The sequence below is a fragment of the Pelodiscus sinensis genome, chromosome 25, assembly GCF_052426305.1.
Source record: "Pelodiscus sinensis isolate ZL-2025 chromosome 25, ASM5242630v1, whole genome shotgun sequence".
Taxonomy (NCBI): domain Eukaryota; kingdom Metazoa; phylum Chordata; order Testudines; family Trionychidae; genus Pelodiscus; species Pelodiscus sinensis.
This window is the reverse complement of record NC_143076.1, coordinates 21,762,556-21,788,610: the sequence shown is the minus strand read 5'-3', so window position 1 is coordinate 21,788,610 and position 26,055 is coordinate 21,762,556. Positions and strand designations below refer to the sequence as shown.

The 26,055-nt window shown below is 45.6% G+C and overlaps 2 protein-coding genes across 3 annotated transcripts in view; both read right to left on the bottom strand.

The window, feature by feature from the left end:
• Positions 1–9,746, bottom strand: part of HMBS (hydroxymethylbilane synthase) — a 35,820-nt gene extending 26,074 nt beyond the window's left edge. The window contains exons 1-3 of one of the 2 annotated variants that reach the window (XM_089773326.1): positions 9,532–9,746; positions 7,516–7,664; positions 7,186–7,321 (exon numbers count right to left, since the gene is read on the bottom strand). In XM_089773326.1, the coding sequence (XP_089629452.1) occupies positions 7,186–7,321; positions 7,516–7,664; positions 9,532–9,682 (436 nt within the window). In that variant the 5' untranslated portion in view covers positions 9,683–9,746. The other variant, XM_075909395.2, reaches the window with a different exon arrangement.
• A 5,482-nt stretch (positions 9,747–15,228) lies between these two features.
• VPS11 (VPS11 core subunit of CORVET and HOPS complexes) overlaps positions 15,229–26,055 on the bottom strand; it is a 28,289-nt gene continuing 17,462 nt past the window's right edge. Inside the window, exons 11-16 of the mRNA XM_089773325.1 lie at positions 20,270–20,431; positions 19,648–19,787; positions 19,104–19,306; positions 18,340–18,511; positions 17,814–18,036; positions 15,229–16,472 (exon numbers count right to left, since the gene is read on the bottom strand). Of these exons, the coding sequence (XP_089629451.1) occupies positions 16,308–16,472; positions 17,814–18,036; positions 18,340–18,511; positions 19,104–19,306; positions 19,648–19,787; positions 20,270–20,431 (1,065 nt within the window). The 3' untranslated portion in view covers positions 15,229–16,307. The remainder of the gene's footprint in view (positions 16,473–17,813; positions 18,037–18,339; positions 18,512–19,103; positions 19,307–19,647; positions 19,788–20,269; positions 20,432–26,055) is intronic.

Genomic DNA, 26,055 nt, shown 5'->3' with positions numbered 1-26,055 from the left:
CACACACCCCAGCGCTGACTCTAGGAACTGAGGATGTAAGGGACTAACTGATTAGATGATTATCAGATAGTCAACACACTAGTCAACTAATCGCTTTTCCCCTTGCTGCTACTATCAGAAAGAGGCAGCAAGGAGGGGGAAAGGGGAGGAGCTATAGGGGAAGAGGGGGGAGATTCATGCTAGGGCTATTGTACATTTCAAAGGCGGAATGCTGCATGGCACTTCCACCTTTGAAATGTAGCATCAGCCGAGTGGGCTCTTGCTACATTTCCAAGCTGAAGCACCCTTATCAACTAACCGAAGAGTCGATGGAAATCCATCGACTCTTCGATTAGTTGAGTAATCTAATTTTAACATTCCTACTAGGAACAGAATCATGGGGCTGAAGCCCCAAACCCCAGCACTTCCTTCAGGTTTTATACCCTGAGCCTGGTGCTCCCAAGGGTCAGAAGCCTGGACCTTTCTAATTACTGATGAAGAATTTTTAAAATATATGGAATGCAAGGAGATCATAATCACCTTTGCAGAGTAGAGCTCAAGGAAGAAACAGGTGCATGTGCAGTAAAGTAGCACCTGCCTGCAACCTATGTGATTGTTTTAAAATAGGGTTGTCAATTAATCGTTAATAGTTAACTCACACCATTAACTAAAAAATAATTGTGATTAAATTATTATTATTAATGACATTCTTAATCAATAGTTAAACAGTATCAATTGAAATGTATTAAATGTTTCTGGGTGTTTGTCCACATTTTCAAATATATTGATTTCAATTACAACACAATACAAATGGTACAGTGCTCATATTACAATATTTTATTACAAATATCGGCATTGAAAAATGATAAAGAAAGTGCAACTTGCGAATGTAGATTGTTAAATAACTGCAGTCAAAGCCAAAACAATGTAAAACTTTAGACCTTTTGAGTCCTCTTAGTCCTACTTCTTAGACACTCGCTAAGACAAACGAGTTTGTTTACATTTATGGGAGATTAGGCTGCCAGTTTATTTACAATGTCATCTGCAAAAAAGAACAGGTACTCCCATGCACCTTTATAGATGATATTGGAAGGTAAATACCCACCAGATATACTAAATATGTATGTGCCCCTTCGTGCCAACATTCCAGTGGACATGCTTCCAGGCTGATTATGCTCCTTAAAAAAAACACATTAATTAAATTTTGAGTGAGCTCCCTGGTGAAGAATAGAATCATAGAACTGGAAGGGCCCTCGAGAAGTCAGAGTCCAGTTCCCTGTCCTCACAGCAGGACCAAGTTCTGTCTAGATCATCCCAGATAGATGTCTGTCTAATCTGCTCTTACATATCTCCTGTGATGCCGATTCTACAACCCCGTAGGCAGTTTATTCCAGTGTTTAACCACCCTGACAGTTAGGAAGTTTTTCCTAATGTCCAACCTTAAATGTCCCTTGCTGCAATTTAAGCCCATTGCTTCTTGTCCAATCATCAGAGGCCAAGGAGAACAATTTTTCTCCCTCCTCCTTGTGGTACCCTTTTAGATGCTTGAAACCCGCTATCATGACCCCTCTCAGTCTTCACCTTTCCAAACTACACAGACCCAATTCTTTCAGTCTTCCTTCATAAGTCATGTTCTCTAGACCTTTAATCATTTTTGTTGCTTTTCTCTGGACCTTCTCCAATTTTTCCAAATCTTCCTTGAAATGTGGGGCCAAGAACCGGACACAAGACTCCAACTGAGGACTAATCAGCGCAGAGTAGAGCAGAAGAATGAGCTCACAACACTCCTGTTAATGCATCTCAGAATCATGTTTGCTTTTGTTGCAACAGCGTCACACTTGTGGAAGCAGGCTCTTTGCTGGCCAGGCCTCTCGCGCGTATTGCCATCCAAGCAAAAGGTCAACTTCTCCTTGATGAAAACCCTTACACTATGTAACTTAAAGATCAGCGACGAACAGGAACCAAAACCAGACCTAAAAGGTTCATGTAAAGTTCGTGCTGGTTGTGCTGACTGTGCCATGCCCGATAAGGCAGAAAAGGAAAAAACAGGAAACCATCTCACCCCCTTACTCCTGTCACTTAACAGACAGGGTCTGCTAGCCTATCACAAAAAGCGTGCAAAAGCTTTCTCTATAAAACAGCTTCCCCTCCTGTATCAAATTGAGGAATCCCGAATAAACATTGGATGGCGGAATATGAGCCAGGTCCCAGGACTGATCACCCGAGGGCCACCTCCCGCTCACCGAACCAAACAAGTTCCTGTAGAGCGTAACGTATCCCAAACATAACGAATACCAAATATGCTGTTGTTGTTGTAGTTTGTGTGTCTGTTAAATATAAGTATTGTTATCTGAAATTGTTTAGAGGTATTGTTAAGTAGTAGTGTTAAGCGTTTTAGATAAATGATTAGTCTTATAAGTAAGACTGATGTAAATGTAACTGTTGTTAATCTCTGGTCCCTTGTTAACAACTATTGGGATTTAGAAAAACCTCAAGGAATTTTCTTCACTGTATTGCATTTTGCTTATTGGACATTCTAATACTTATTTGGTGCCTACATATGTAAGAAATTGATAAAATAATAATTTATACGTAGAAGCCCTTTAATAAAAGATATTTAGTAATAGTTTGCCTGTTTCTGCGCCTCCCTGGGACTAGCCGCATTTCTGAACCTTTTACTTTAAACCACAACACTGTTGACTCATATTTAGCTTGTGGTCCACTATAACCCCTAGATTTCTTTTTGCCGTACTCCATCCTAGACAGTCGCTTCCCATTCTGTATGTGTGTGACTGATTGTTCCTTCCTAAGTGAGCACTTTGCATTTGTCCTTATTAAACTTCATCCTATTTATCTCAGACCATTTCTCCAGTTTGTCCAGATCATTTTGAATTATGACCCTATCCTCCAAAGCAGATGCGACCCCTCCCAGCTTCACTGTATCTGCAAATTTAACAACAGTACTCTCTATGCCAGTATCTAAATCGTTGATGAAGATATTGAACAGAACTGGTCCCAAAACAGACCCTGGCAGAACCCAACTTGTTATGCCCTTTCAGCATGATTGTGAACCTTTAATAACTACTCTCTGAGAATGGTAGTCCAGCCAGTTATGCACTCACCTTATAGCAGCCCTATCTAGGCTGGATTTCCCTAGTTAATGGATAAGGTCATGCAAGACCATGTCAATGCCTTACTAAAATCTAGGAATACCATGTCCACCGCTTCTCCCTTATCCACAAGGCTTGATACCCTATCAGATTTGTTTGACAGGATTTGTGCTTTACAAATACATGCTGGCTGTTACCCATCACAGTATCTTACAGAGGTTTGCAAACATCGTAATTAATTAATGGATTCCTCCATTATTTTCCCTGGCACAGAAGTTAAACTGACTGGTCTGTAGTTTCCTAGGTTGTTGTTATTTTCCTTTTCATGGATGTGTACTATACTTGCCTTTTTCCAGTCTTCTGGAATCTCTCCTGACTTTCATGTTTTTTCAAAGACGATAGCTAAAGGCTCAGTTACCTCCTCTATCAGCTCCCCAAGTATTCTAAGATGCATTTCATCAGGCCCTGGTGACATGCAGACATCTAACTTTTCTAAGTTATTTTTAACTTGTTCTTTTATCTTAACTTCTAAACCTACCCATTTCCACTAGTATTCTCTATGTTAGGCATCCCATCACAATCCATCATCTTAATGAAAACCGAAACAAATAAATCATTAAGCACCTCTGTCAATTCCAAGTTTCCCGTTATTGTTCAATAAAGAGGGAGAAACAATGGGCTTACCCTGTCCTTGGACTTCCTCTTGCTCCTAATATACTTGTAGAACATCATCTTGTTACCCTTTATGCCCCTAGCTAAATTTAGCTTGTTTTCTGCCTTTGCCTTTCTAATCTTGCTCCTGCATATCTCTGTTGTTTGCTTATATTAATCTTTTGTAATTTGACCTTGTTTCCAATTTTTAATACAACTCCTTTTTGATTTTTAGATCATATACGACTGGGGAGGGCAATAATTTTGGAAGGGAAGCCACTTTACAAATTTCGAAAGTGGTCGTGGGCCGACTCAGAAGGGGCAAGAACTACTCTGCTGGGTATGGTGACCTTATTTTCTGAACCAGCTGCTGCTAGTAAGAACAGTTTGATTTAAATTATTAAACATGCTTAATCTTTTTCATGTTTATTTAAAATGAAGTTTGATAAACTAAGTAAAATATTATGTCCAACACGAAAGGTTTCAATGTTTTCTTTATTTATGGCAGGGGTGGGGAATCCTTTTAGGATCGGGGTCATTGACCCACAAAACAATCAGTTGGGGGCCACAAAGTGGGAAGCAAAAAAAACTCCTCCAAAACCCTCTAACGCTCACTAATGTGGCCCCAACTGAGACACCTCACTCCTCTTGGGCCCCAGCCTCACGGGGTGAGGGGAAAAGAAGGGGAGAAACTGAGGTTCAGGGCTTCCCATAGACTAGATTTACTTTTCTGGGGTTCTAGAGTTAGTGGATTTTATGAACCTTCTCAGGCTCTGGGGTAGGGACAAAAATGAGGGGTAAAGTGCACGAGACAGAGCTGCCAGGAAGTAGGATAAGGATGAGGTGCAGGATCTGGGAAAAAGCTGCGGTGCAGAAGCAGGCTGGGAGTAGGGTATCTGACGAAGTGGAGGAAGCAGGAACAAGGGAGGGAGCAGTATGTGGTCAGGAGAGAGGATGCAAGAACAAGGGAGGGTGCCGGGTCTTGGCCAGGGGCGGGGGGAGGGGAAAGAGTGACGGGATTGGGGTGAGGGAGGTCTGGGAATGAGAGAGAACCTTACTTTGCTTCGTGCCCCCTTGCAGCAACAGCTGCAGCCACACAGTCCCAGCCGCCCTGGAGAGAGGCCCCGCTGCCATGGCCACGCAGTCCTGGAGGCTGGAGACACTGCTGCATCAGCCACACAGTCCAGGGGCTGGCCCCGAGGCAACCCGGAGGCTGTAGACACCACTGCTGGGGTCATATGGCCTGGGGCCAGCCCCAGAGGCCGGAGGCACCACAGGCCATCCCAGAGGTGCCCCGGCCACAGGCTGCCCTAGAGCCATGTGTCCCCAGGCCGCTCCAGAAGCCAGAGACATGCAGCCTGGGGCTGGTCTCAGAGATGCCATTACCACACCACTGCAGCCCAAGACCGACCCAGAGGTGCGTTACCACAGCTCGGGCCGGCCCCAGAGGTGCCGCTACTGCGCCCAGCCCTGGAGGCACCACTACTGTGCCCAGGAGGTCTGGCGCCAGCCCCAGAAGCGTGCTACCACAGTGTACTACCCCAGAAGCGACATTATACCACACCCATGCGTCCCGGGGCCGGCCCCGGAGGTGCCTTGGCAGCAGTGCCTCCAGCTTTCTCCACCAGCCCCGGCTGTCTGGCCAAGGTAGTGGCGCCTCCTGGACTGGCCCTGTTGAGGAGCCTCAGCCCCAGCCCTGCCTCCTCTCCAGAGGCTCCTGGATAAAGGAGGGGTGGGGATGAGCTCTTTCCCTTGGGGCACACGCTAGATGGGGGGACAGGATCAAAGCCCAAGGTGGGTCAGATCCAGCTCGCTGAGAGGCTTTTGCCCACCCTGATGTAAGACCTCCCAGTTGATCTAACATGGTATCCTGCCATACTTCCTATCTTTCTTACCTCGTGGAATAGTTTGGTTTTGAGCCCTTAATAATGTCCCTTTAAAAAACTGCCAACTCTCTTCATAGTATGTCTCCTAATCCATTTTACCCACATTCTGCCATAACTTTCATGTTATAGCAGTCTGACATAATGGTTGGCTCATATCTGTTTTAAGAACACTTTCACTGCAGATTTTACAAAATGCAAAGAGGGTACCAATATGAGAACTCTGAAGATAGCTACAGCATTCGACCCAAGCTTTAAAGAATCTGAAGTGCTTTCCAGAACCAGAAAGGAACAAACTGTGAAGCATGCTTTCAGAAATTTTAAAAGAGCAAAATTCCTATGTGGAAACTCCAGAACCCAAACCACCAAAAAGAAAGCCAACGTTCCGCTGGTGGGATCTGAATCAGAGGATCAAAGTTAACATGCGTCCGTCTGCACTATTCTGATTCATTATCTAGCAGAACCCATCATCAGCACGAATGCATGTCCTCTGGAATGGTGGATGAACCATGAAGAGACGTGTATTTTTGCAAACCTAGATGTGATATCTTGCAATGTTGGCTAAAACAGTACCATGAGAACGCTTGTTCTCACTTTCAGGTGACACTGTAAACACAAATTTTTATTTTTCAATTTATTTTTACCATCTTCAACTTTCATGATAAACAGATTGCACTACAGTGCTTGTATGAGGTAAATGAAAAATACTATTTCTTTTACTTTTTACAGCACAAATATTTATTAATCAAAATAAATTGAGCACTATATCCTTCGTTGTGATTGAAATCAATATATATGAAATTAAACATACATCAAAAATATTTAAATAAATTATATTCTATTATTTAACTGTGTGCTTAACCACATTTTTAAATGACTTCATAGATTTATTTTGAATATATGTATTTTTGTAGGTGTATTTAAATTATTTATATTTTTTTAAATGGAAAACATGAAGTTCAGCTTTAGGCAGCGAGGCCCTGAAGATGCTCTGCCTAGAGGTGTGAAAGGTATATATACGGCCCCGCATGAAATTTCTATCCATGGTATAGGTTTTTTTCATTTCCAATTGGAACCTTATTGGACTAAAGTTTCCTTAACATACTGTGCCACTCCCCCTCCAATGGGACCATCTTTATCTTTCCTATTTTTTTTACAGCCTGGTAATACCATATTGCAAAACGCATTCTCCACTAGAATAAAAGCTCAAGTTTGGGGGCATAACTTACTCAAATATCCTTTAAAAAAAAAAAAAAAAGAGGAATATATAACCCCCCACTAATTTGAAGAAAAAGTTGTAATATAGCTAAAGGGATATGTACCTAACTTGTAAACATCTCTTTGCACATAAATTATAGTAAAACTCAAAATTTGCCAAACTTTAGTCAGAAATTATTGGTCTTCTCAAGTAGCATCAGGTACACTCTCTTTAGGAAGAAAATCATGGTTGTGAAAATGTCAAACTAATCTATCCTGCCGTCAGTAGGACCAACCCATTTTCACTCCATTATAGTATCTTTTGTTTCTCTGGCACCTTCAGGAGGTGTTTGTTTTTCACTTACCAATAGCCATGAAGTTAAGATTCTCATGGACAGCTAGGCAAGACACAACTGTTGGTTTGTTACCCGGTATTGCAGGGAAAATCCTTGTGCAAAGAGGATTCCCACCATCTCGTTTCTCTAAGTTCCAGACTTTAACCTGGAAACAAAAGAGAAAGAACATGAGCAGAACTTGGTCTTCAGGTATATTGGGGCCAAAACCTAGTCCCTTTTAAGACCACAAGGCTAGAATTTAGCATACTGTTTTTAGAACAAAGACATTCCCAAACTAATCCCAATACACTGCTCTTCTTAGACAAGATGGGCTCAAGTCCTCTTCGCCATTTGACTTACCAGCGGGTTAGTGCCTTCTTCATCCTCACCAACAGAAGCCAAGATGCTGTGCTGCTTCAGCTGGTACAGGTGAGTAACTCTCAGCTTGTAAGCCTGGAAACTGATAAGCTGAAGGGAACGCGACAAGAACCAAACGTGACCTTCCAAATGTAGATGATAGTCAAGGTACTCGGGGAAAAAAATGAAGCCACACACATCACAACCAAACTCTTTTTAAGCTACTCATATTTTGGACTGCTGGCCAAATATTCTGATGTTAGCTATCGTTCCAGACACTGAGGTGATCACAGACCAACAAAATAGTGAACGTTTTAGAGTACAAATGACTGAGACTTGGAAGAAGAGGGCATTTTTCATTCGTCAAAGGACAACTGAAAAACAAAGCAACAGCTCTGTGCACACCTAACAGATATCTATTAGTTTAGGGCCTGCTGCAAAGGAATAAACACTTTTGACTCCGATAAGAACCCCACAGGCATCTTTCAGAGCCCACCTGTACTGAATTCATAGTGTAGTTCAAGCTCAAGCTGTACACCTTGTTTCAAGTACACAGATGACATTTTTGTCCACTGTAATCTTTCCATGGATGTCACTGGTTAACTGGCCACCTGGCCAGGCTGGAGAAGCCCCCAGCCTGACATGGGAAGAAGGCTGTTCCAGCCAGACTGGGCCTGCCAATGTGGTGATAGGGGATACTCCAGGGTGGCCAGAGCAGTCCCTCACCTGTGGGATCCTGTTTAAGTGTTTAATCAGTTATCTGATTAAATGGGATTTTACATCCCTAACTCTTTCTAGTCCTTATACCTACAGCAATTCTCAGCTACACAGCACACATTTACAAGCATCTTCATAAGCATCATGCAAAAAAGAAAAAGGACTGGACTTCCTAAAGCCAAGAGACCACATACTAGGTCAACAAACCATATCTTGTGGTTTCAGGGAATGTTTACCAATTCCATACTGGGTCACACCAAAGGTCCATCTAGCCCAGTATCCAGTCTTCCAATAGTAGCCAATGCCAAGTGCCCCCAAGGGAATGTACAGAACAGGTAATCATCAAGTGATCCTTCTTCGTCACCCACTGTCAGCCTCTGACAAATACAGACTACGGAAACCAATCTTCCATCCTGGCTAATAGAGGACATTTAGGAGTAAATTAGAGCTAAATAACGGCACAGAAGACTGAGAGATAGGACTGGTGGCTGTAAACAAACTTTATGGGACCACGGGAAACTTGGCCACCCCCATGAAAAATGGAAATCTGGCTAATTAAAATAATTCTGGGTGACAGAAGTTTCTAGGCCAGAGAGTTTTAGACTAGAGGTTCAACCTGTAGTTCTTTTTTGAAACCTGTTAAAATCCCGGCCTTCACAACATCCTCTGGCAAGGAGTTCAACACGCTGTGTGCTGCAGGAAATAGTTTTTGTTTTAAACCTTGTACCTATTTATTTCATTTGGTAACTCCTAGTTTTTGTTATGGGAACAAGTAAATAACTTTTCCTTATTCACTTTCTCCGCACCAGTGATGATTTTATAGATCTCTGTCATATCCCGCTCCCTTAAGTCTCTTCTTTTCTAACCTGAAAAGTTCCAGTCTAATTTCTCTTCATATGGCACCCATTCCAAACTCCTGACGATTTTTTTCCCAGTTAACTACGCTTTTTAGAAAAGCATGTTCTGACATGTGTGGGCTCCGTGCATCTCTCTCACTTCCCTTTTCTTTCCTGCTCAGGTCAGGCAAAGCACAGGTGATGGGAACACCAGGGTCTCCCCCTCCAGCCAGCACTGTGCCTCAGCCCCATCTGCAGCACCCGCCTCTAACAGGAGGGAGGTCGCTCAGCCAGCCCCGAGCCCGCGGGCTGAGACTGAGGGCAGAGGAGGGGTTTGGGGCCCGTGGCGACGAGGCGAAGCGACACGCGTGGCCTTAGCTTGAGCCAGGCTCGGGAGAATCCCCCCGCCCCGGGACAGGCCGGGCTCAGGGCTTCAGCCCCCGCCCACGCGGCGCCGCAAGGATATCCCCGAGCACCAGGCTGCCCCGGCCCGCGTCGCACACGGCGATGCCCGGCGGTAGGGCGAAGGGCTTCCCGGCCCCCTCCGGCCCGCCCGGCTCCGTCACCGGCTCCCGCTCGAAGAACACGAAGCGGCGCCACTGCAGGTAGGCGGCCATCTCGGCGGGCGGGCCGGGCTTGGCAGAGATCAGCTGACCGCTCTCCCCGAGCACGTGACTAGTGGCTGCCGAGCGCGAGCGCTGCTGGAAGGTCGGCGCACGCAGCCGGTGCCTGCCACGTGCTCCGCCGCCTGGGAGCCACTGACAATCTTGCCCAGCCGGAGAGGGGCGGGGTCGCGGCTTGTGCACGGGGCCGACCAGCTCCAGGGCACAGGGGCGGGATCGCTGGTTTGTACAGAGCTGCTGCCTGGAGCCACGTGCTACGTAAGGAGCAGTTAGGGCACTGAGCAGGCGCAGTAGCTCAGTGTCTGCTGCTTGCATTGAGCAGAGGGGGCGGAAACTCACTGGCCTAGGGAATGAAGCCAGTTAGGCTGAGGCAGAAGAGGTGACGGAGAAGAAAGATCGGGGGGGGGGGGGGGGGGGGGGTGCTGCTGACCCCTGCACAGGGGTTTTGCCTCCCCCAGAAAGAGGCAACAGGGGGTAACAGTTACCCCAGTGGGATGAGCCACATGTTCAAAGACAAAGGTCCTTAGAAAGGTTTCATTGATGGCAGCTGAACAACTGGGTTGCACCCGCACAAGCTCCTCTTCATGGTTTCTTAGACTTTAAGGTGCTGCAGAACTATTTAAGTTTTTCCTTATAATGGTTCTAAATTATAACAAATTGGGAGGGGTTTACAACTGATTTTGACCGTAAGTTAAATATAAGACAACAGTGTAAAACGTCTCCAAAAAAAGCAAATATCAACATTGCTAGCAAAATACAAGAAGTAATTCTTCTACTCTACTCCACGCTCTGTTTGTCAGAAGCTTAGGATGAATGGCACGAGACAAATCGCTTGAAAGTAGGAATAAGAGATCCTCCAGAAAAGGGCTTTATTCCGGAGGATCGTGCCAGTCTAGACGCTTTTTTCCGGCTTTTCCCCAAGCCGGAATAAAAGCGGCAGACATGTTTATTTAAATTCGCGGGGAATATTTAAATCCCCCACGGATTTCCCTACTCTGAGTTACCTGCTTTGCATGACTATTCCATTTTATGGGGCCAGTGTAGACGTAGCCCAGTAGATCGGTGCCCCCTCAGAGGGAACATTATTAGATATTCCCTGGGACTGGCTCACGGCTGATACAGCAACTTTGCTTTTTTGTGTTACCTCACATGCTGCTTCCAACCCATGGCAGGGGTGCATGCAGCCCTCCCATCCTGATGCTGACCAGAACCGTTTCAAATGCCTTAAACCACAGATTCCCAGAGATAGTTTGATGGACCCTGTCACAGCTAGGAGAAAGCAGACAAGAGAACAAGAACAAAGAAAAAATACATCACTTACTTAGGTTCAACCTAAAATCACTTGAGTTCTCCAACTCTAGAATCGTTTAAGCTGGCTCCTCCCAGCACCAGCTCCTGCTGCTGCTTCTCTCTCTCACCCCCCTTGTTGCCACTGATAGAAGCAGTAGGGGGAAGCAACAAAAACAAAGGACTATCAGACAAACTTATGCTTATCGGATAGTCGACTAGTTGTTTACATCCCTAGTAAAAGCCAGCATGAATTTGTAAAGAACAAATCATGTCAAACCAATCTGATAGCTTTCTTTAATAAGTCTTCTGGATAAGTGAGAAGCTGTGGAAGTACACAGTAAAAGCCCCAGGAAAATGTTAATTTCATTTCCTGTGTGGCCAGTGTGATGAGCAGACAGTACAGCTCAGCAGCTCCTCTGACCATGAATGCTCACAGTTGCAAACAAGCACCAGCATGGAGCATGTAGGAGATTCTGGATCTCATAGCTGTGGAGAGGAGAGGAATCTGTTCAGGTAGAACTGAGGCAGGCATACCAGAAGACAATGGAGGCAAATGGATAGTGTAGGTCATAGAAGCATCATGTTTGCAGCGATAAGTGGCTGTGTGGTATCCTAAGGAGAGAGCTGACCAGTTTCTCAAGCCAATCCTTGGATTCCCCCCCACCCCCCGACACTCCTCTGGCAGCTTCAGGCAGCAGCATGGAGGACAATGTGGATGAAGAGGAGAAGAATGGTCAGAAGGTGAGCAGGACACTGGATCTCACTGACAGCACGGACTTTTTTATAACTTTGGAGACAATCCCTTCCTCCCAGCACATATCACTGCTGGGCCCTGATGACAGGGAGGGGCATTTCTGGTGAGTTCACATTTTTCATCATGCTACAACTGGGTTAAGGCAATTGGGTGTTATCTGTGGTGGCCACTCTACCTTCACAGCAGGGGCTTCCCAGAACAGCTTGTCAACATGTTTGAAGACTGAGTGGGAGTCCTCCCTACACATCTCCATAAAGCTCTCCTAGAGAAACTCTTTGATCCTTCTCACAAGGTCTCAAGGGAGGCCTGCCTTATTCCGTCCTCCACAGGAGGACACCTTCCCATGAAAAGCCAGCAGTAAGTGATCTGGCATCATTGCAGCACAAAGCATCACCGCATAAGGCCCGGGTTTCTGGCCATTCTGTCAGCATCTTTATCACTCTGTGTGATTCAGAGAAGACTGATATGGCAACCTGGATGAAGGAGGGGAAACTATTAACTGATTCCTTAGCAATAAACCTCCATTTGCTCATCCCAGTGAAGCATGGCTTGAGACCCTGCCATGCAATCATGCCCAGTCCCACCTCCCACAGGGAGGCTTGGTGTATGCTTGAGCCTCAGCCCTTCCATCATGCCTGCACCCCCTCCTGCTCTGAAAGGGAATGCTGCACTCTCCTAGCAAATGGGGGGTGCCGAACACTGGGTCACCATGTGAGCCCCTGCCCTGTCTCACCGCCATGCCCAGACCACCTCTCTCCCACAAGCTTGAACCTTGGCCTGTCCTGTACTATGCTTGTGACCAAACCTACTCCATCTCCTCCCCTAAGATTTCTGAAGTGTACCTACTGCATAGTGGGAGCTTAAACCCATATCTGTGGCCTTGTACATAACACATTCCTATTGTCTTAGAACAGACCTTCCTTTATGCTAAGAGATTAGGTTTTACACTCAACAATTTATCTCCTGTAAAATCTACCCTTTGGTTAGCCCTGGTCCGCCCAGCTTCTGGAGAGGCAAGCTTCACTGCCACAGCAAAGCCACCTCACTAGGAGCCAGCTGAGTATAACCAATAAGCATCACTATATTGATTAAATGGTTAATCTGTTATACTCTTAACATCCCTATACTGCAGAGCCCGCAACACGTGTAACTGCTACGATTTTTAGCGCTTACAGAGTTACCTTTTTAAACATATTTTTACATCCCTTATCTCTACCTTGCTGAGTTAGGCTGTATGTGACTTTGCTAAATGTATTAATGTAACTATTATAAATACAGAGAGATTCCTGAAGTCTGAGTTACAACCCCACATATTAAGCCTCTCAGCTCAATAGTATTTTAATACTGGGCCTGATCTTGAGAAGAACCAGTCAAACCACAGAGCGATAACTATAAATTCTCAAGTGATGTTGTCATAATCATGAGGGCTGGCCAGCAGCCTGGGGCCTCAGGGGTTAACCTAGCCAGGTATCTGGTCAGCTAACGGTAAAGTAGGTAGGGATTTCAAACTGGGACAAAGGAATTTTTAACTTTTCCGTCTTTTGTCTGAGAGTGCGGTTTTCTTCCAGGTAACAGGGAGATGGGAGGTTGTCTCTCTCTCTCTCCAAGCAGTCTTTTTACAATATGTAAGTAGAGTAAAGTTAGTTAACCGTCAGGCTTTGTTGTTTTCCTGGTTTGGGAAATGTCGTCTGTGCTGTTAAAAGTGGGTTTTTCCTCTCTTTTGTAACTAAGACCTGAGCCCAGGGCTAGAGCATCTAAATTAATTGGTGGCTCTTTTCCATATAGTCCAGGGATGGCCAACCTATTCCAGATGAAGAGCCACAATAGCAGTGGAGACAGCGTGAAGAGCCGGGGCAAAGCTGTTGATGAAAAAAACCAGCGCTGCGCTGCGGGAAAATAGGTGATGGTAGATCCAACTCAGGACACCTTTTTTTGGTTAACTTTTCCCCGGGTCTTCGCGGCCCTGCCCTTTTTTTGGGGGGCTCAACAACTTTGCCCAGCTCCTCACGCTGTCTCCACTGCTACTGTGGCTCACAAAAAAGCACTGGGAACGGGTGAGTGGTGCAAGCTCTGGGAGGGAATTTGGGTGCAGGAGAAAGTAGAGAAGAGGGGGCTCCAGGCTGGAGATTGTTGGGGTGCTGAGCAAGCCGCAGGCTTGTGGCTGTGAGGGTGCAGGAGTTTGGGCTGGGGTGCATGAGGGGTTCAGGGCAGGGAGTATGATGGGCTTAAGACACAGATTTTCAGTGTGTGGAATTTGAGTCAGGGGTCACTAACCCACAGAAAAATCAGTTGGGGGCTACACAAGTGAGATGCAAAAAAAACCCAACCACTCCAAACCCCCCAAGCCTCACTAATGTGGCCCGAACTGTCCTGGTGGGAGCCGGGGACAGAGTGCTGGGGCAAGGTACTCATGGGGGGGTCTGGCCAGAAGGAGGGGACAGAGACAGCTGGGGTCTCAGGAAGTGCGCTGGCTCCTCTTCTCCTCTTTTCCCCCAGGCACCCCCCCGCCCAAACCCAATCCTCCTTCCTTTCCCCAGAGCCACACACGGACCGTCTAACCCAATCTTCCTCCCCTTCCCCCGAGCCAGGCACTGGCCACCCTCTATAGCTATACTAATCCTTCCCTCCTCCCCCCAGCTCTAACCTAATTCTTGGGATCTGGAGGCACCACTGCAGCTACAGCTACACATCTACCTCCAGGTGCTGGGTCACGTGCGCTGAGCACCCAGCACGCTGAATGGCTGGAACTCTGTGCGCACCTCCCATCCTCCTCCCCAGAGCCAAACACCTCCCCTCCCCGCTCTAACCCAACCCCACTCCCCCACTAACCTAATGCCCTGGTCCTGGAGTCACCACTAGCGGCGCTGCCGCACCTGGAACCGCTGCCTGCGCTCAACAGCCGGCTGCTAGCACATGCAGGCTAGGACACTGTGCAAGACCTGGCCTGCACGTGCAGGATGTGACATAGTAAGCTGGGGGCTGTGAGCAGAACTGCACAGGCTGTGAGGACGCATGTGGCTCAGAGGCCTGGCCATGAGAGCAGCTGACCAGAGCAGTTTTTGGTTCTGTCCCAGTTCCTTCAAGGGCCACAATTTTTTTCTTCGTGAGCCATGGGTTGGCCACCCCGATCTAGTCACTATTCTGGCAACTATGGTTTTGTTTGATAATAATTTTTTTTTAATTAACCTGTTATTGGTTCATTTCTGTGTCCTGGAAAATCTGTCTGTATCTGCATGCCTCTGACTAGGGGACACCTACCACAGACTGTAGCTTGTATTTTCTCTTTCAAGCTCTTTGGGGAAAAGAGCTTGAGGTACCCCCTGAGGTTTTAGGGAGGGGGTTTTCCAAGGGATCTCTTCCCTGGTCTTCTTAAAAATACTTGTGTAGTTGCAGCAGTTTTTATTCTTCAAAATCCGGTGCTACAGAAATAGAGGGCAATTTTCTGACAATTGCTAATGTGCTGTCAGTCCCTGGATTTGCCTTTACAACACAGAGAGGGTTTGGAAGTTATTTTATATGTACAGAAGACTAATATACAGTATACAAAACATTAGTTTACAATTCTATGAAAAACCCTACAATTAACTTATTATGAAGTATATATTTTTTTAGATACATAACTTGTAGCTACAGGGGCCCCTCTAGGGCAGATTATATCCCTAAATCAGTTTGAGCACATTAAAAATAGCCCATATTCACACTTCTGAGCTACAAAACATGCATAAATTCAAAGTATGTACATAACTTTTCTTGTAGCAAGCAATCCAAATCTTTAAATGGAAAGACAGTTACGGCACAACTGAATTTGTGAGAGGTCACTTAATAAAGGTGAAACATGACTCGAGCAGCTGCCAGGAGAAATTCTGAACTCACATTTGAGTTGATTTTTTTTTTTTAATCTAAATGCCTTTTAGGCCATTTTTCATTTCATGAAATAGCCTCAAAGCAAACAAATTAAGCAATTCAAACCTGTAACACCATCTGGGCCCAAACTCTGATTTTCTACTAGCAACCAGACTTTCTCTCTCATCTACATGCAACTAAATTAAAAAACAAACCAACAAAAAACCCAACAAGCTCACCATACAGCGCTAGACAAGGAACCCAATTATTTTCATGCCCACTTGTTCTGACAGTCCAGCTAGTGCAATATAATTAGTTGCAACACTGTCTGACCCAGCCCACAGGACAATCATATTCTGGACAGTGGAAATCTGCTGCAAAATTAGGCTCTGTGATGTGCCAAAATAACACCAGAGATTGCTCTATAACACTGCAGGCAGACTGGTGTGCCCAGGGCTTAAGGCACTGTGAGGCTGGCAGAGGGGTACTGTGCACCCTGATCGAGACGCAAGCCCTCTTAGAAAGTGCACAATTCTTTGCATTATATGTATTCCAACATGGTAGTTTTATAGCTGCTTAAGCTCCCACCCTCTTTTTTGATCCTCTCCAGTCAAGTTCTATCCCAAGTCATTCGAGTGATTAAAAGAAATCAAGAAGCAACTAATTTACAGAGTACTCAAGATAAGTCCAGTGCAAGATCCATGAGGGAGGTGTTCCAGGGCAGGCATAGCTCTAGGTGCTCCGTTTCGTGTGTATGAGGAGTTCCCTCTGCAGGCCAGCATCAATAGTTGTGGCTGATTTGCCAGGGGGCAGATCTGTGATGAGAGTGAGCTTGTTGAAAACCCCACGACCAAAGTAATCAGCAACAACAGAGAAGCCATCATTCGAACACTTGAGCTATCAAAGACAAAAAGAAGCTTCATTAGAAGAGCATAGGGTCCTGCCCCAAAAGCACTCAAGCGCCATCTGCTGCAATATCAGCCATACGTGGCCACTTCATTGTGCATTTGTTACACAAGCAAAGACGCACTGTCACCCTGGTGGAAGCTCTGATACTAACACCCACCTTAAGAAAGGTTTTCTGTAGCTAGGCTATTCTGCCTTTTCCGATTATCGTCATGTTCACATAAATATTCAGTTAATCTAAATCACATGCCCTCAAATCAAGTTGAACCCTAAGCCCTTTACCAGCAATTTAGAGTAATGCGAAAGTATACATTGTCTTGTCTACGTTAGACTTCTCAGGTACTGAAATACATTAGCTACCAAGTCTAACTAAATCTTTGCTTAGAAAAAGCCTGATAGGAGAAACTCTACCTTTAGAAATTTAATCCTTCCTCGCCCAACTTGGCTCAAAGTCCAATTTGACCTACTCTTTTCTACGTCTCTCAATTTCACTGTAGTTTCAGGTCACACTGTTGTGCAGTGTTACTGTATGTGATTACACAGATATCAGATTCCACCCTACAGGTGGATGTCTTTCAGTGACAGATGAAGGAAATTTACTTCTATTTGTAAAGCACAAAGGAGTCCTTAGTAGGGATGTAATAGTACAGTCGATTAACCGATAAACAAAATCTTATAGGTTAACGCTATAGACTACATGCATTTCCCTCCCCTTGCCAATAAATTTTTTCGCAAGCTGGTCAGTGGCCCAGCTCAGTCCTGGCTTGCAACGGGCCGGGACCCGCTGTAGCTCTGCATTTAAAGTGTATTAGGAGCTGGGCAGGTAGGCAGCCTGGTTCAGTTCCAGCTCATACTGGGTCTGGGAGCTCAGATTCCTCACTCCCTCCCCCCAGAGAGGGGCTACTGCCAGTCCACTCAAAAGCAGCAGGGCAACAAGCAGCCAGTCTGCAAGGAGAGCTGGTTTTTAAACTGGCTCCCCTCGTGAACCAGCTCCTGCCTGGCACTCCATGCTGCTGCCTTTGATACAGAGTGCACTGGCTGCCAGCCCTGCCCCTGAGGACTATAGAATAGTTGACTATTAAATTAACCGATATTTAACATCCCTAGTCCTTAGGTATGGCACCACAGAGACAAATCATTCAGCTCCCAATGCTCCACAATTCAGATTCAATAAGGACCTGTTTGCAAAGTAGCTGAGAACAGGAAAGGCTGAAGCAAGACTCACCACCAGTCCACTAGTCTGAACTCCTGTGTATATTAGCACACTGTTCACAACAGAGATTGAAACCCAGCCAGTTGAAGGGGAAAAGGCAGTGCTGGCAATACCCCTACCTGGTGTTGAAACTGATCGTGCAGATCTCTTTTCTGTTCTTGGGCTCGGATCATATCTGTCACCTTTCGGTTCTCTGGCAGGCAGGTAGGACATTCCGAATCACTCTCAGAGTAGCTCTCAAAGCAGTGCTGGTGAAAGGAATGGCCACACAGGAAGTGGACTGAAGGTAGCTCCAGGGCACTTGTACAGATACTGCACTTGGTCTTCTGGAAGATCTTTGGGCTGAGTCAATGTGGGGGCGGGGAGACAGAAACACAATGATTTTTCTAAGAAAATGAAGAACTAGGACTATAGGTACCCAACACAGAACATCCCAGAGTAAGTGCACCTGAGCTGCTGCTAAAGATAGGATTTTTCTTCTAGGTCTCCAAAAACCACACTAAGCTCACTCACCTAACCACCAAAAACAGAACAGGAGACGACCTTGGGAAGGCACACTGTAATATGCTCACACCAGATTTTTATGTAGACAAGGAAACAGAGAGAGAGAGAGAAAAGCAGAGACAGAGACAGTGTTTTCTGTACCTGGTTTTGAGCTCTTCAATCTCCTGGCGGATCCTTGTGGTCTCTTCTCGATATTTTTGAATCCTCTGCTCATCCTGCTCAATCTGGCGGCTCTGCTTCTGCAGCTTGTTGACAAGATAATCCTTTATCACAGACAGCGTGGCGGTGGAGTTATGAGCCAGAGTCTGCACAACTGAGAACAGTGAGTACATTAATACAGAAACAAATCAAGAGCTGGAATGGCCAGCCTGGTCTTATCTGGGCTACTCTTTTCTGAAATGTTATCCGAAGGCCTAAAGGCTCACGGTTTTAGTGAATTACAGAAAACTCTTAACTAAAACGCTAAATGTAAACTCTAGAAGGCACAGGACAGAGAAACAGTGGGTCATAGTCACTTATGTGCTATTGGGATTCCAGAAAGAAATGACAGGAGGGTTAGAGCAGGATATTGGGGAGGTTGGGGGGGGGGGGGAGGGTCAAGAGACCTAGGTTATATTCCGGTTCTGTCACCAGTTCACAGTGTGACAGGGGCAAGTCACTTCTCCAACGGGAAACCAAGGCAGATTGAGTGGGCATACTGTTTAGTCACAGGCAGACTGTAAGGCTTGATTAAGGAGAGAGTTTACTTATTCTAATCAGGCATCACTGCTAAGTGTCTTCCTCACAGTGCATGCCTCTATTGGCTAAGCAACATCTCAAGCTGCATTGACAGGTGCATTCCTACAAACTCTTTTCACAAACAGCTCACTCTAGCTCCTTTTTCCTGCTGCAGGTCTTGTCATTACCGAGTAGTGGGGGCATGAGGTTCTTGTTTTCAATATGCTTCAGTACTGCTGTGATGTATTCCTTGCAGTCCTCTTCTTTCCGGGCAAAATAGCTGAGGGCCTGTTCCCAGAGACAGGTCTCTTGGTCTCCATACAACTCGCATACCTCAATCACCTTCCTGTACTGCTCATTCTGCATGTGATAATGCATGATTTGTTGGAAACTGTAAAAGAGAGGAGCCAGGGATAGAGCAGGTTGGTTGATCCACTTACCTCTTCCCTACTCACTACTGCAGGGACCCTAACCTGTCACCCAGCCCCACAATTCCTCAACACTACTGCCAAGATCCAGGTCTGCCAGGTCCCATGTTACATTACACCACCCCTCTGCAAAAACAGCAACAGAGACATAGGTTAGATTTCCAGCTTGATAACTGACCTATGTCCCTGCTTTGAGAATCTCACAGGACTCTCACCATCACCTTCCTCTTATAGCACGTAACAGGTTGTAGCCCAGTGCCTGAACTAAGGTGGCTCAGTCCCTGGAAAGGGAAGCAGCACTCACAGTTTTCCCTGTTCATAAAGGTAGAGGACGCCATCCTTGAAGTTGTGCATCTGACACAAGACCAAAGCCTTATGGAAGACTGTTCTGAACCTGCCACTCTTCAGCAGGGTGATGGCTTCGCTGTGCAGCTTCTCTTTGAGCTGCAAAGGAGACAAAGCCACACAAAGCATTAAGCTCAAGGACCAGACACCTCCGCTACAGCTCTCTGGAGCTGGGGAGAGTTCCCCCTCTTCTTCCCATTTCCCTGTTCAAGAAATAGGAGCAATTCTCCTTGGCTTTGATTAGTAAAGAGATAATCCTTGATCCAGACAATTGCAGGGAGCCAGCTTTCAGAACAAAAAGGGTGTAGGCGAGCAGCACAAGGCCCTCTCCCAAAAAGGGTCATAATTTTCCAGCACCCGTGATCAATGAGACCGGAAGGGAGTCCAGCATGACCTAATAGCAATTTAAGAGATGAACTATGCTGGCTTGCCCCTTTGTCTGTCCAGCACAGCAAGCTTGGGTCATCCTGTTTTAACGCCACATATAAACAGAGCTTAGAGGTTACAAAGAAATCAAACCGGGGGAAGGAGACACCATTTCTAAATCCCTTCTCTAGCTACAGCGTGAAAGGAGTTCAAACCTGTGGATCTTGTTCATGTGCCCAGTTCTGGAGTCGAAGTTCTAGCAGTGTGTCATACACGCCCTGCGGAGAGTCAGACTGCACCTCTGTCATGTGCTCCAGAAAAGCCTTCAGCTCCCGGGAGTTGTTTGCAAACACTGGAATGAACTCCTCAGAATTAGCCTTTAAACACAAGCCAGAAAGAAAGTCGGCCACACTGTGCAATCTGAGGCGCATGCCTCCCTGTGACACTCAGCACCCTAAAGCACCCCATATTTACTATGTGACTTAATTGTCCTGATCTAAATATGAATCTCTCATTGGACTGTATGTACTAGCATCATGCGTACAATTATGAAATCTTGCCACATGGGAGTTACTCAAGTATGATGTGAGATTGGGAGCATCCACAACTAGCCTTTCAAGTACAGTGAAGCAGCTAGATGATGCTAACGGTTTGTCAACAAAGACAGTAGCCATGGAAAAGGCTTTTCCTCACCTGTGGATGCTTCAGTCGGCCTGTGCATAACCACTGCTATGATGAACACAATGACTTGGGATCAGATCAACTCCATTTTGGTATTTATAGTTTTCTACAAATGGGGCTGGAAACAGCTTAGAACAAAGTGGTTCCTGCTGACAGAGAATTTTAATCCGAAGGTTGGGATGGGGGTCCAAGCCCATCCCAATTAATTCCAGACACCCTTCTTAAGCAATCAGCTTTATTCAGGAATACATTCCAGGGCAAAAATCTCCAGGATACTCTCAGGAAAAGTTTTGCAACTTCCCAAACAAAAGGCAATGTCTTTTGTACTAACTTACATGGTAATCACCCCTTTCCCACTGACCACTTACAGCGGCATGCATACACAGGTCATGCCCTTGCACCAAATCTCCAATCATTACCTATCCCTTCACAGGCCTTACAACCGGTTCAAACCAGTAAAACAGGTTTATACCAAAGGCAGAACTATGTATCCCTTTAAAGACTAACAAGATGGTTTATTAGATGATGAACTTTCGTGGGCCAGACCCACTTCCTCAGATCAATATGTGGAAGAAAATCGGCACAACCATATATACCAAAGTGATACAATCAAAAAAAAGTGAACGCATGTGAAATTGACAAATCAAATTTTAGAACAAAGTGGGGGTGAGGGGGGAAGGTAAGTTTCTGTGAGATAGTGACATTAGGGGGTGATAATTGGGGAAGCTATCTTTGTAATGGGTGAGATAATTAGACCAGAAACTTCAGGATCTCTACCAAGCATTTATAAACCTCAATTACCCACCTGGAAAAATAAAAAAACAAATTGAAAGGGCCAAATGAATACCCAGAAACCATCTACTTCAAGACAGACCCAGGAAAACCAACAATAGAACACCACATGTCATCACCTATAGCCCCCAACTTAAACCCGTCCAACGCATTATCAATAAACTACAACTACTGGAACAGGATACTACACTCCGAGAGGCTCTGGGAGACAGATCCATAGTCTCCTATAGACAACCACCTAACCTCAGGATGATTCTTACCAACAACCACAGGACATATCACATTAATACCAACCCTGGTACCTTCCCTTGCCACAAACCCCGTTGCCAGCTTTGTCCACATATTTACTCTGCTGACACCATTATTGGACCTAACCATGCCAGTTACAAGATCAAGAACACATATTCCTGTTCATCCAGAAATATAATCTATGCTATCATGTGCCGAAAGTGTCCGTCTGCTGTGTACATTGGACAAACATCTCAGACACTTCGCCAAAGAAGCAATGCAATGCACACAAAAGACATAAGACTCTCTCACAGAGAGAAAGCTGTTGCCTGCCATTTCAGCCAGACTGATCATTCACTTAATGACCTTAAAACACGCATATTGCTTCAAAGAGACTTTAACTCCAGACTTCAACGAGAAGCTTCAGAATTGTCATTCATGCTTAAATTTGACACTTTATGTATAGGTTTAAACAAAGACTCTAATTATCTCACCCATTACAAAGATAGCTTCCCCAATTATCACCCCCTAATGTCACTATCTCACAGAAACTTACCTTCCCCCCTCACCCCCACTTTGTTCTAAAATTTGATTTGTCAATTTCACATGCGTTCACTTTTTTTTGATTGTATCACTTTGGTATATATGGTTGTGCCAATTTTCTTCCCCATATTGATCTGAGGAAGTGGGTCTGGCCTACAAAAGCTCATCACCTAATAAACCATCTTGTTAGTCTTTAAAGTGCTACATAGTTCTGCCTTTTGTTTCAGCTACACCAGACTAACACAGCTGCATCTCTATCACTATTCTAGGTTTATACCAGTTTCACCTATCCCCTCCTGGTTGTATACCTGTGTCCAAGCACGTACCTCTTTACAAAGACCAGGCTTAACATCCAGGTCACACAGAGGTCATACTGACAACAAATTAATTTTATCCTTCACTGCCATACTGAACATGAGGGGGACGTGAACTGAACTGTGGGAAGTGAAAGTCCAAGGCTAAAGGGATTTCTAGTGTGTACAGTAATTTCTCATTTAACACTATAAATATGTTTCAGAAAATGATCGTGTTAAGTGAAAACAAGTTATGCAGAGTCAATTTTCCCACTGAAAATAATGGAAAAGGTGGGAGTGTCTGTTGGGACCAAGACATAAGGAGAAAGAGGACTGGGTTACAGCAGGGAGGGGAGGTATTTGGCTCTGGGGAAGGAAAGGGGAGGACGATTGGGTTGGGAGTATGCCCCTGTGAAGGGTCTGCCAGGACCGGCACTGTGTCCGGCGAAGAGGAGTCAGTGGGGAACAGCGCGGTGAGTGGCAAACCCTCCGCTGCTTTGCAGGGAGGCAGGTGAAGCCCTGCGCAGCTGTCAGCAACGGGCCGACTGGGGAAACCCAGCTGCCGGCCTGCAAGCGGGAGCGGAGGAGAGGGGCAAGGCGTCCGGCGAGGGGGAGTCAGCAGGAAACAGCGCGGAAAGTGGAGAACCCTCCACCGCTTTGCAGGGAGGTGGGGAAAGTCCCGCGCAGCCGCCGGCAATGGGCCAGCTGGGGAAATCGTGTTATTCTGGGGACGGTCATGTAATTCAAAAAACATTCCCTAAAAAAAAAAAAATCGCGCTATCGCAAAAACGTGTTAAGCGGGCACGTGTTAAATGAGGAATTACTGTATTTGGAAGTTTGGCAAACTGCATGTATAATAGAACAAAGTGAGGCATTGTTTGATTCAAACCCCTTCTAGTGTATCAAGCTTAGACTGCGTTTTTTCTTTATTTGCTAGGTAATCTGCATGTAACCTTTCTAATCCTTTATAATCACTTAAATTCTGCCCTTCTATAGTTAATCAACTTGCTGTAACCAGTGTGTTTCTGAATTAAGTGTTTGGGAAGATTTCATCTCAATTAACAAAGGCTTGGTCCATATCCCCACACTGAGGGTAAAGCAGACTGTTTTAATGAGCTGTACCATACAGATCCCTGTGCAGTGCAAGATGACAGAAAACTGGGATCGTACTCCAGTAGGGGTGGCAAGGCTAGACAGCTAGGAAAATGGCTAGTGTTTTTATTGTGGGGCCATGAGTGGCTTAGGTAAAGCACTCAGATGGGTAGGTGATGCCACCTGCTGTCATGCTGGATGATAAGGCCAAGAGAAGGCTGGTTGATGTTATCAGCTAAACCAGTGTGGGAGGCCAACCATGCTGAATGTTTAGGGGCATGGCAGTTCTAACAGTTGAAGTTTCACCCTGGGGTCCATCATATTACACTGCCTGCCTAGTCTAAGCTGCATCTCTCTCAACAAGCACCATGTCCAAAAAACGGGCAATTCCACCTTCTGCCTTCCAGATCCAGCAAAACTCCTTTTCATATGATTTTTTTGAGCAACTAAAAAAGTTAAGTGCAGAACAATGATGCTTTAGCATTTCCCAAGCATTTCCCCACACTGTCTGTTGCTATTAAACATTCCAGAATCTCCAGAGGTCTCAATGAGGGTCAAGGCAGTATTGTGCTAAGCTCTGTAAGAGTACATAAAATGATAAGAACATAAGAATGGCCGTACTGGGTCAGACCAAAGGGCCATCTAGCCCAGTAGCCTGTCTGCCGACAGTGGCCAGCACCAGGTGCCCCAGAGGGACTGGACCGAAGACAATGATCAAGCGATTTGTCTCCTGTCATCCTTCTCCAGCCTCTGACAAATAGAGGCCAGGGACACCATTTCTATCCCCTGGCTAATAGCCTTTTATGGACCTAACCTCCATGAAATTATCTAGCTTCTCTTTAAACTCTGTTCTAGTCCTAGCCTTCACAGCCTCCTCTGGCAAGGAGTTCCACAGGTTGACTATGCACGGTGTGAAGAACAACTTTCTTTTATTAGTCTTAAACCTGCTTCCCATTAACTTCATTTGGTGTTCTCTAGTTCTTCTATTATGGGAACTAATAAAAAACTTTTCTTTATTCCCCTCTCCACACCACTCATGATTTTATATACCTCTATCATATCCCCCCTTAGTCTCCTTGGGTATGTCTACACTACCACCCTAGTTTGAACTAGGGTTCGAATGAAGGCAACCGGAGTTGCAAATGAAGCCCGGGATTTGAATTTCCCGGGCTTCATTTGCATAAAGCCGGGCGCCGCCATTTTTAAATGTCCGCTAGTGCGGACTCCGTGCCGCGCGAACTACCTAGTCCGTGCCATGTGTAGCCGGAGTAGGAAGCAGCTGGGGTGTCCCTGGTCTGCTGGGGACCGTCTCCAGCAGACCAGAGACACCGGGAGCAAAGCCGCAGCCACGGCACGGTCCCGCGCCTCTGAGGCTTTGCCAGCGCTAAGCCTCAGAAGCGCGGGAATCCGCCGCCGCTGCGGCTTTGCTCCCGGTGTCTCTGGTCTGCTGGAGACGGTCCCCAGCAGACCAGGGGCACCGGGAGCAGCTTTTCTCGCCCCGGAGGTCGAGGTGGTGGGACCGCTGCCTGCGAGCTCCGGGGCGAGAAAGCCCCGTTTGTAAGTGCGGATCCGACATAAGTCGGATCCGCGTAAGTCGGAGATTGCCTGTATACTATATCTACTGGATCCCCCTTGTCTGCATATTTAACCCCTTCAAAGAATTCTAATAGATTAGTAAGACATTATTTCCCTTTACAGAAACCATGTTGACTTTTGTCCAACAAATTATGTTCTTCTACATGCTTCACAGTTTTATTCTTTACTATTGTTTCGACTAATTTGCCCAGTACTGAAGTTAGACTTACCAGTCTGTAATTGCCAGTATTGCCTCTAGAGCCCTTTTTAAATATTGGTGTCACATTAGCTATCTTCCAGTCATTAGATACGGCAGCCGATTTAAAGGATAGGTTACAAACCACAGATAATAGCTCAGCAATTTCCCATTTGAGTTCTTTTGGAACCCTTGGATGAATGCCATCTAGTCCTGGTGATTTGTTAACATTAAGTTTTTCTATTTGTTCCAAAACCTCCTCTAATGCCACTTCAATCCAGGACAGCTCCTCAGATTCATCACCCACAAAGGACGGTGCAGATTTGGGAATCTCCCCAACATCCTCAGCCGTGAAGACTGAAGCAAATAAATCATTTAGTTTCTCCACAATGGCTTTATTGTCCTTGATTGTTCTTTTTATATCTCGATCGTCTAGGGGACCCACTGGTTTTTTAGCAGGTTTCCTGCTTCTAATGTACTTAAACATTCTATTTTTTTGTTTTTGAGTTTTTGGTTGGCTGTTCCTCAAAATCTTTTTTTGCTTTTCTTATTACATTTTTACACTTGATTTGACAGTGTTTATGTTCCTTTCTATTTATCT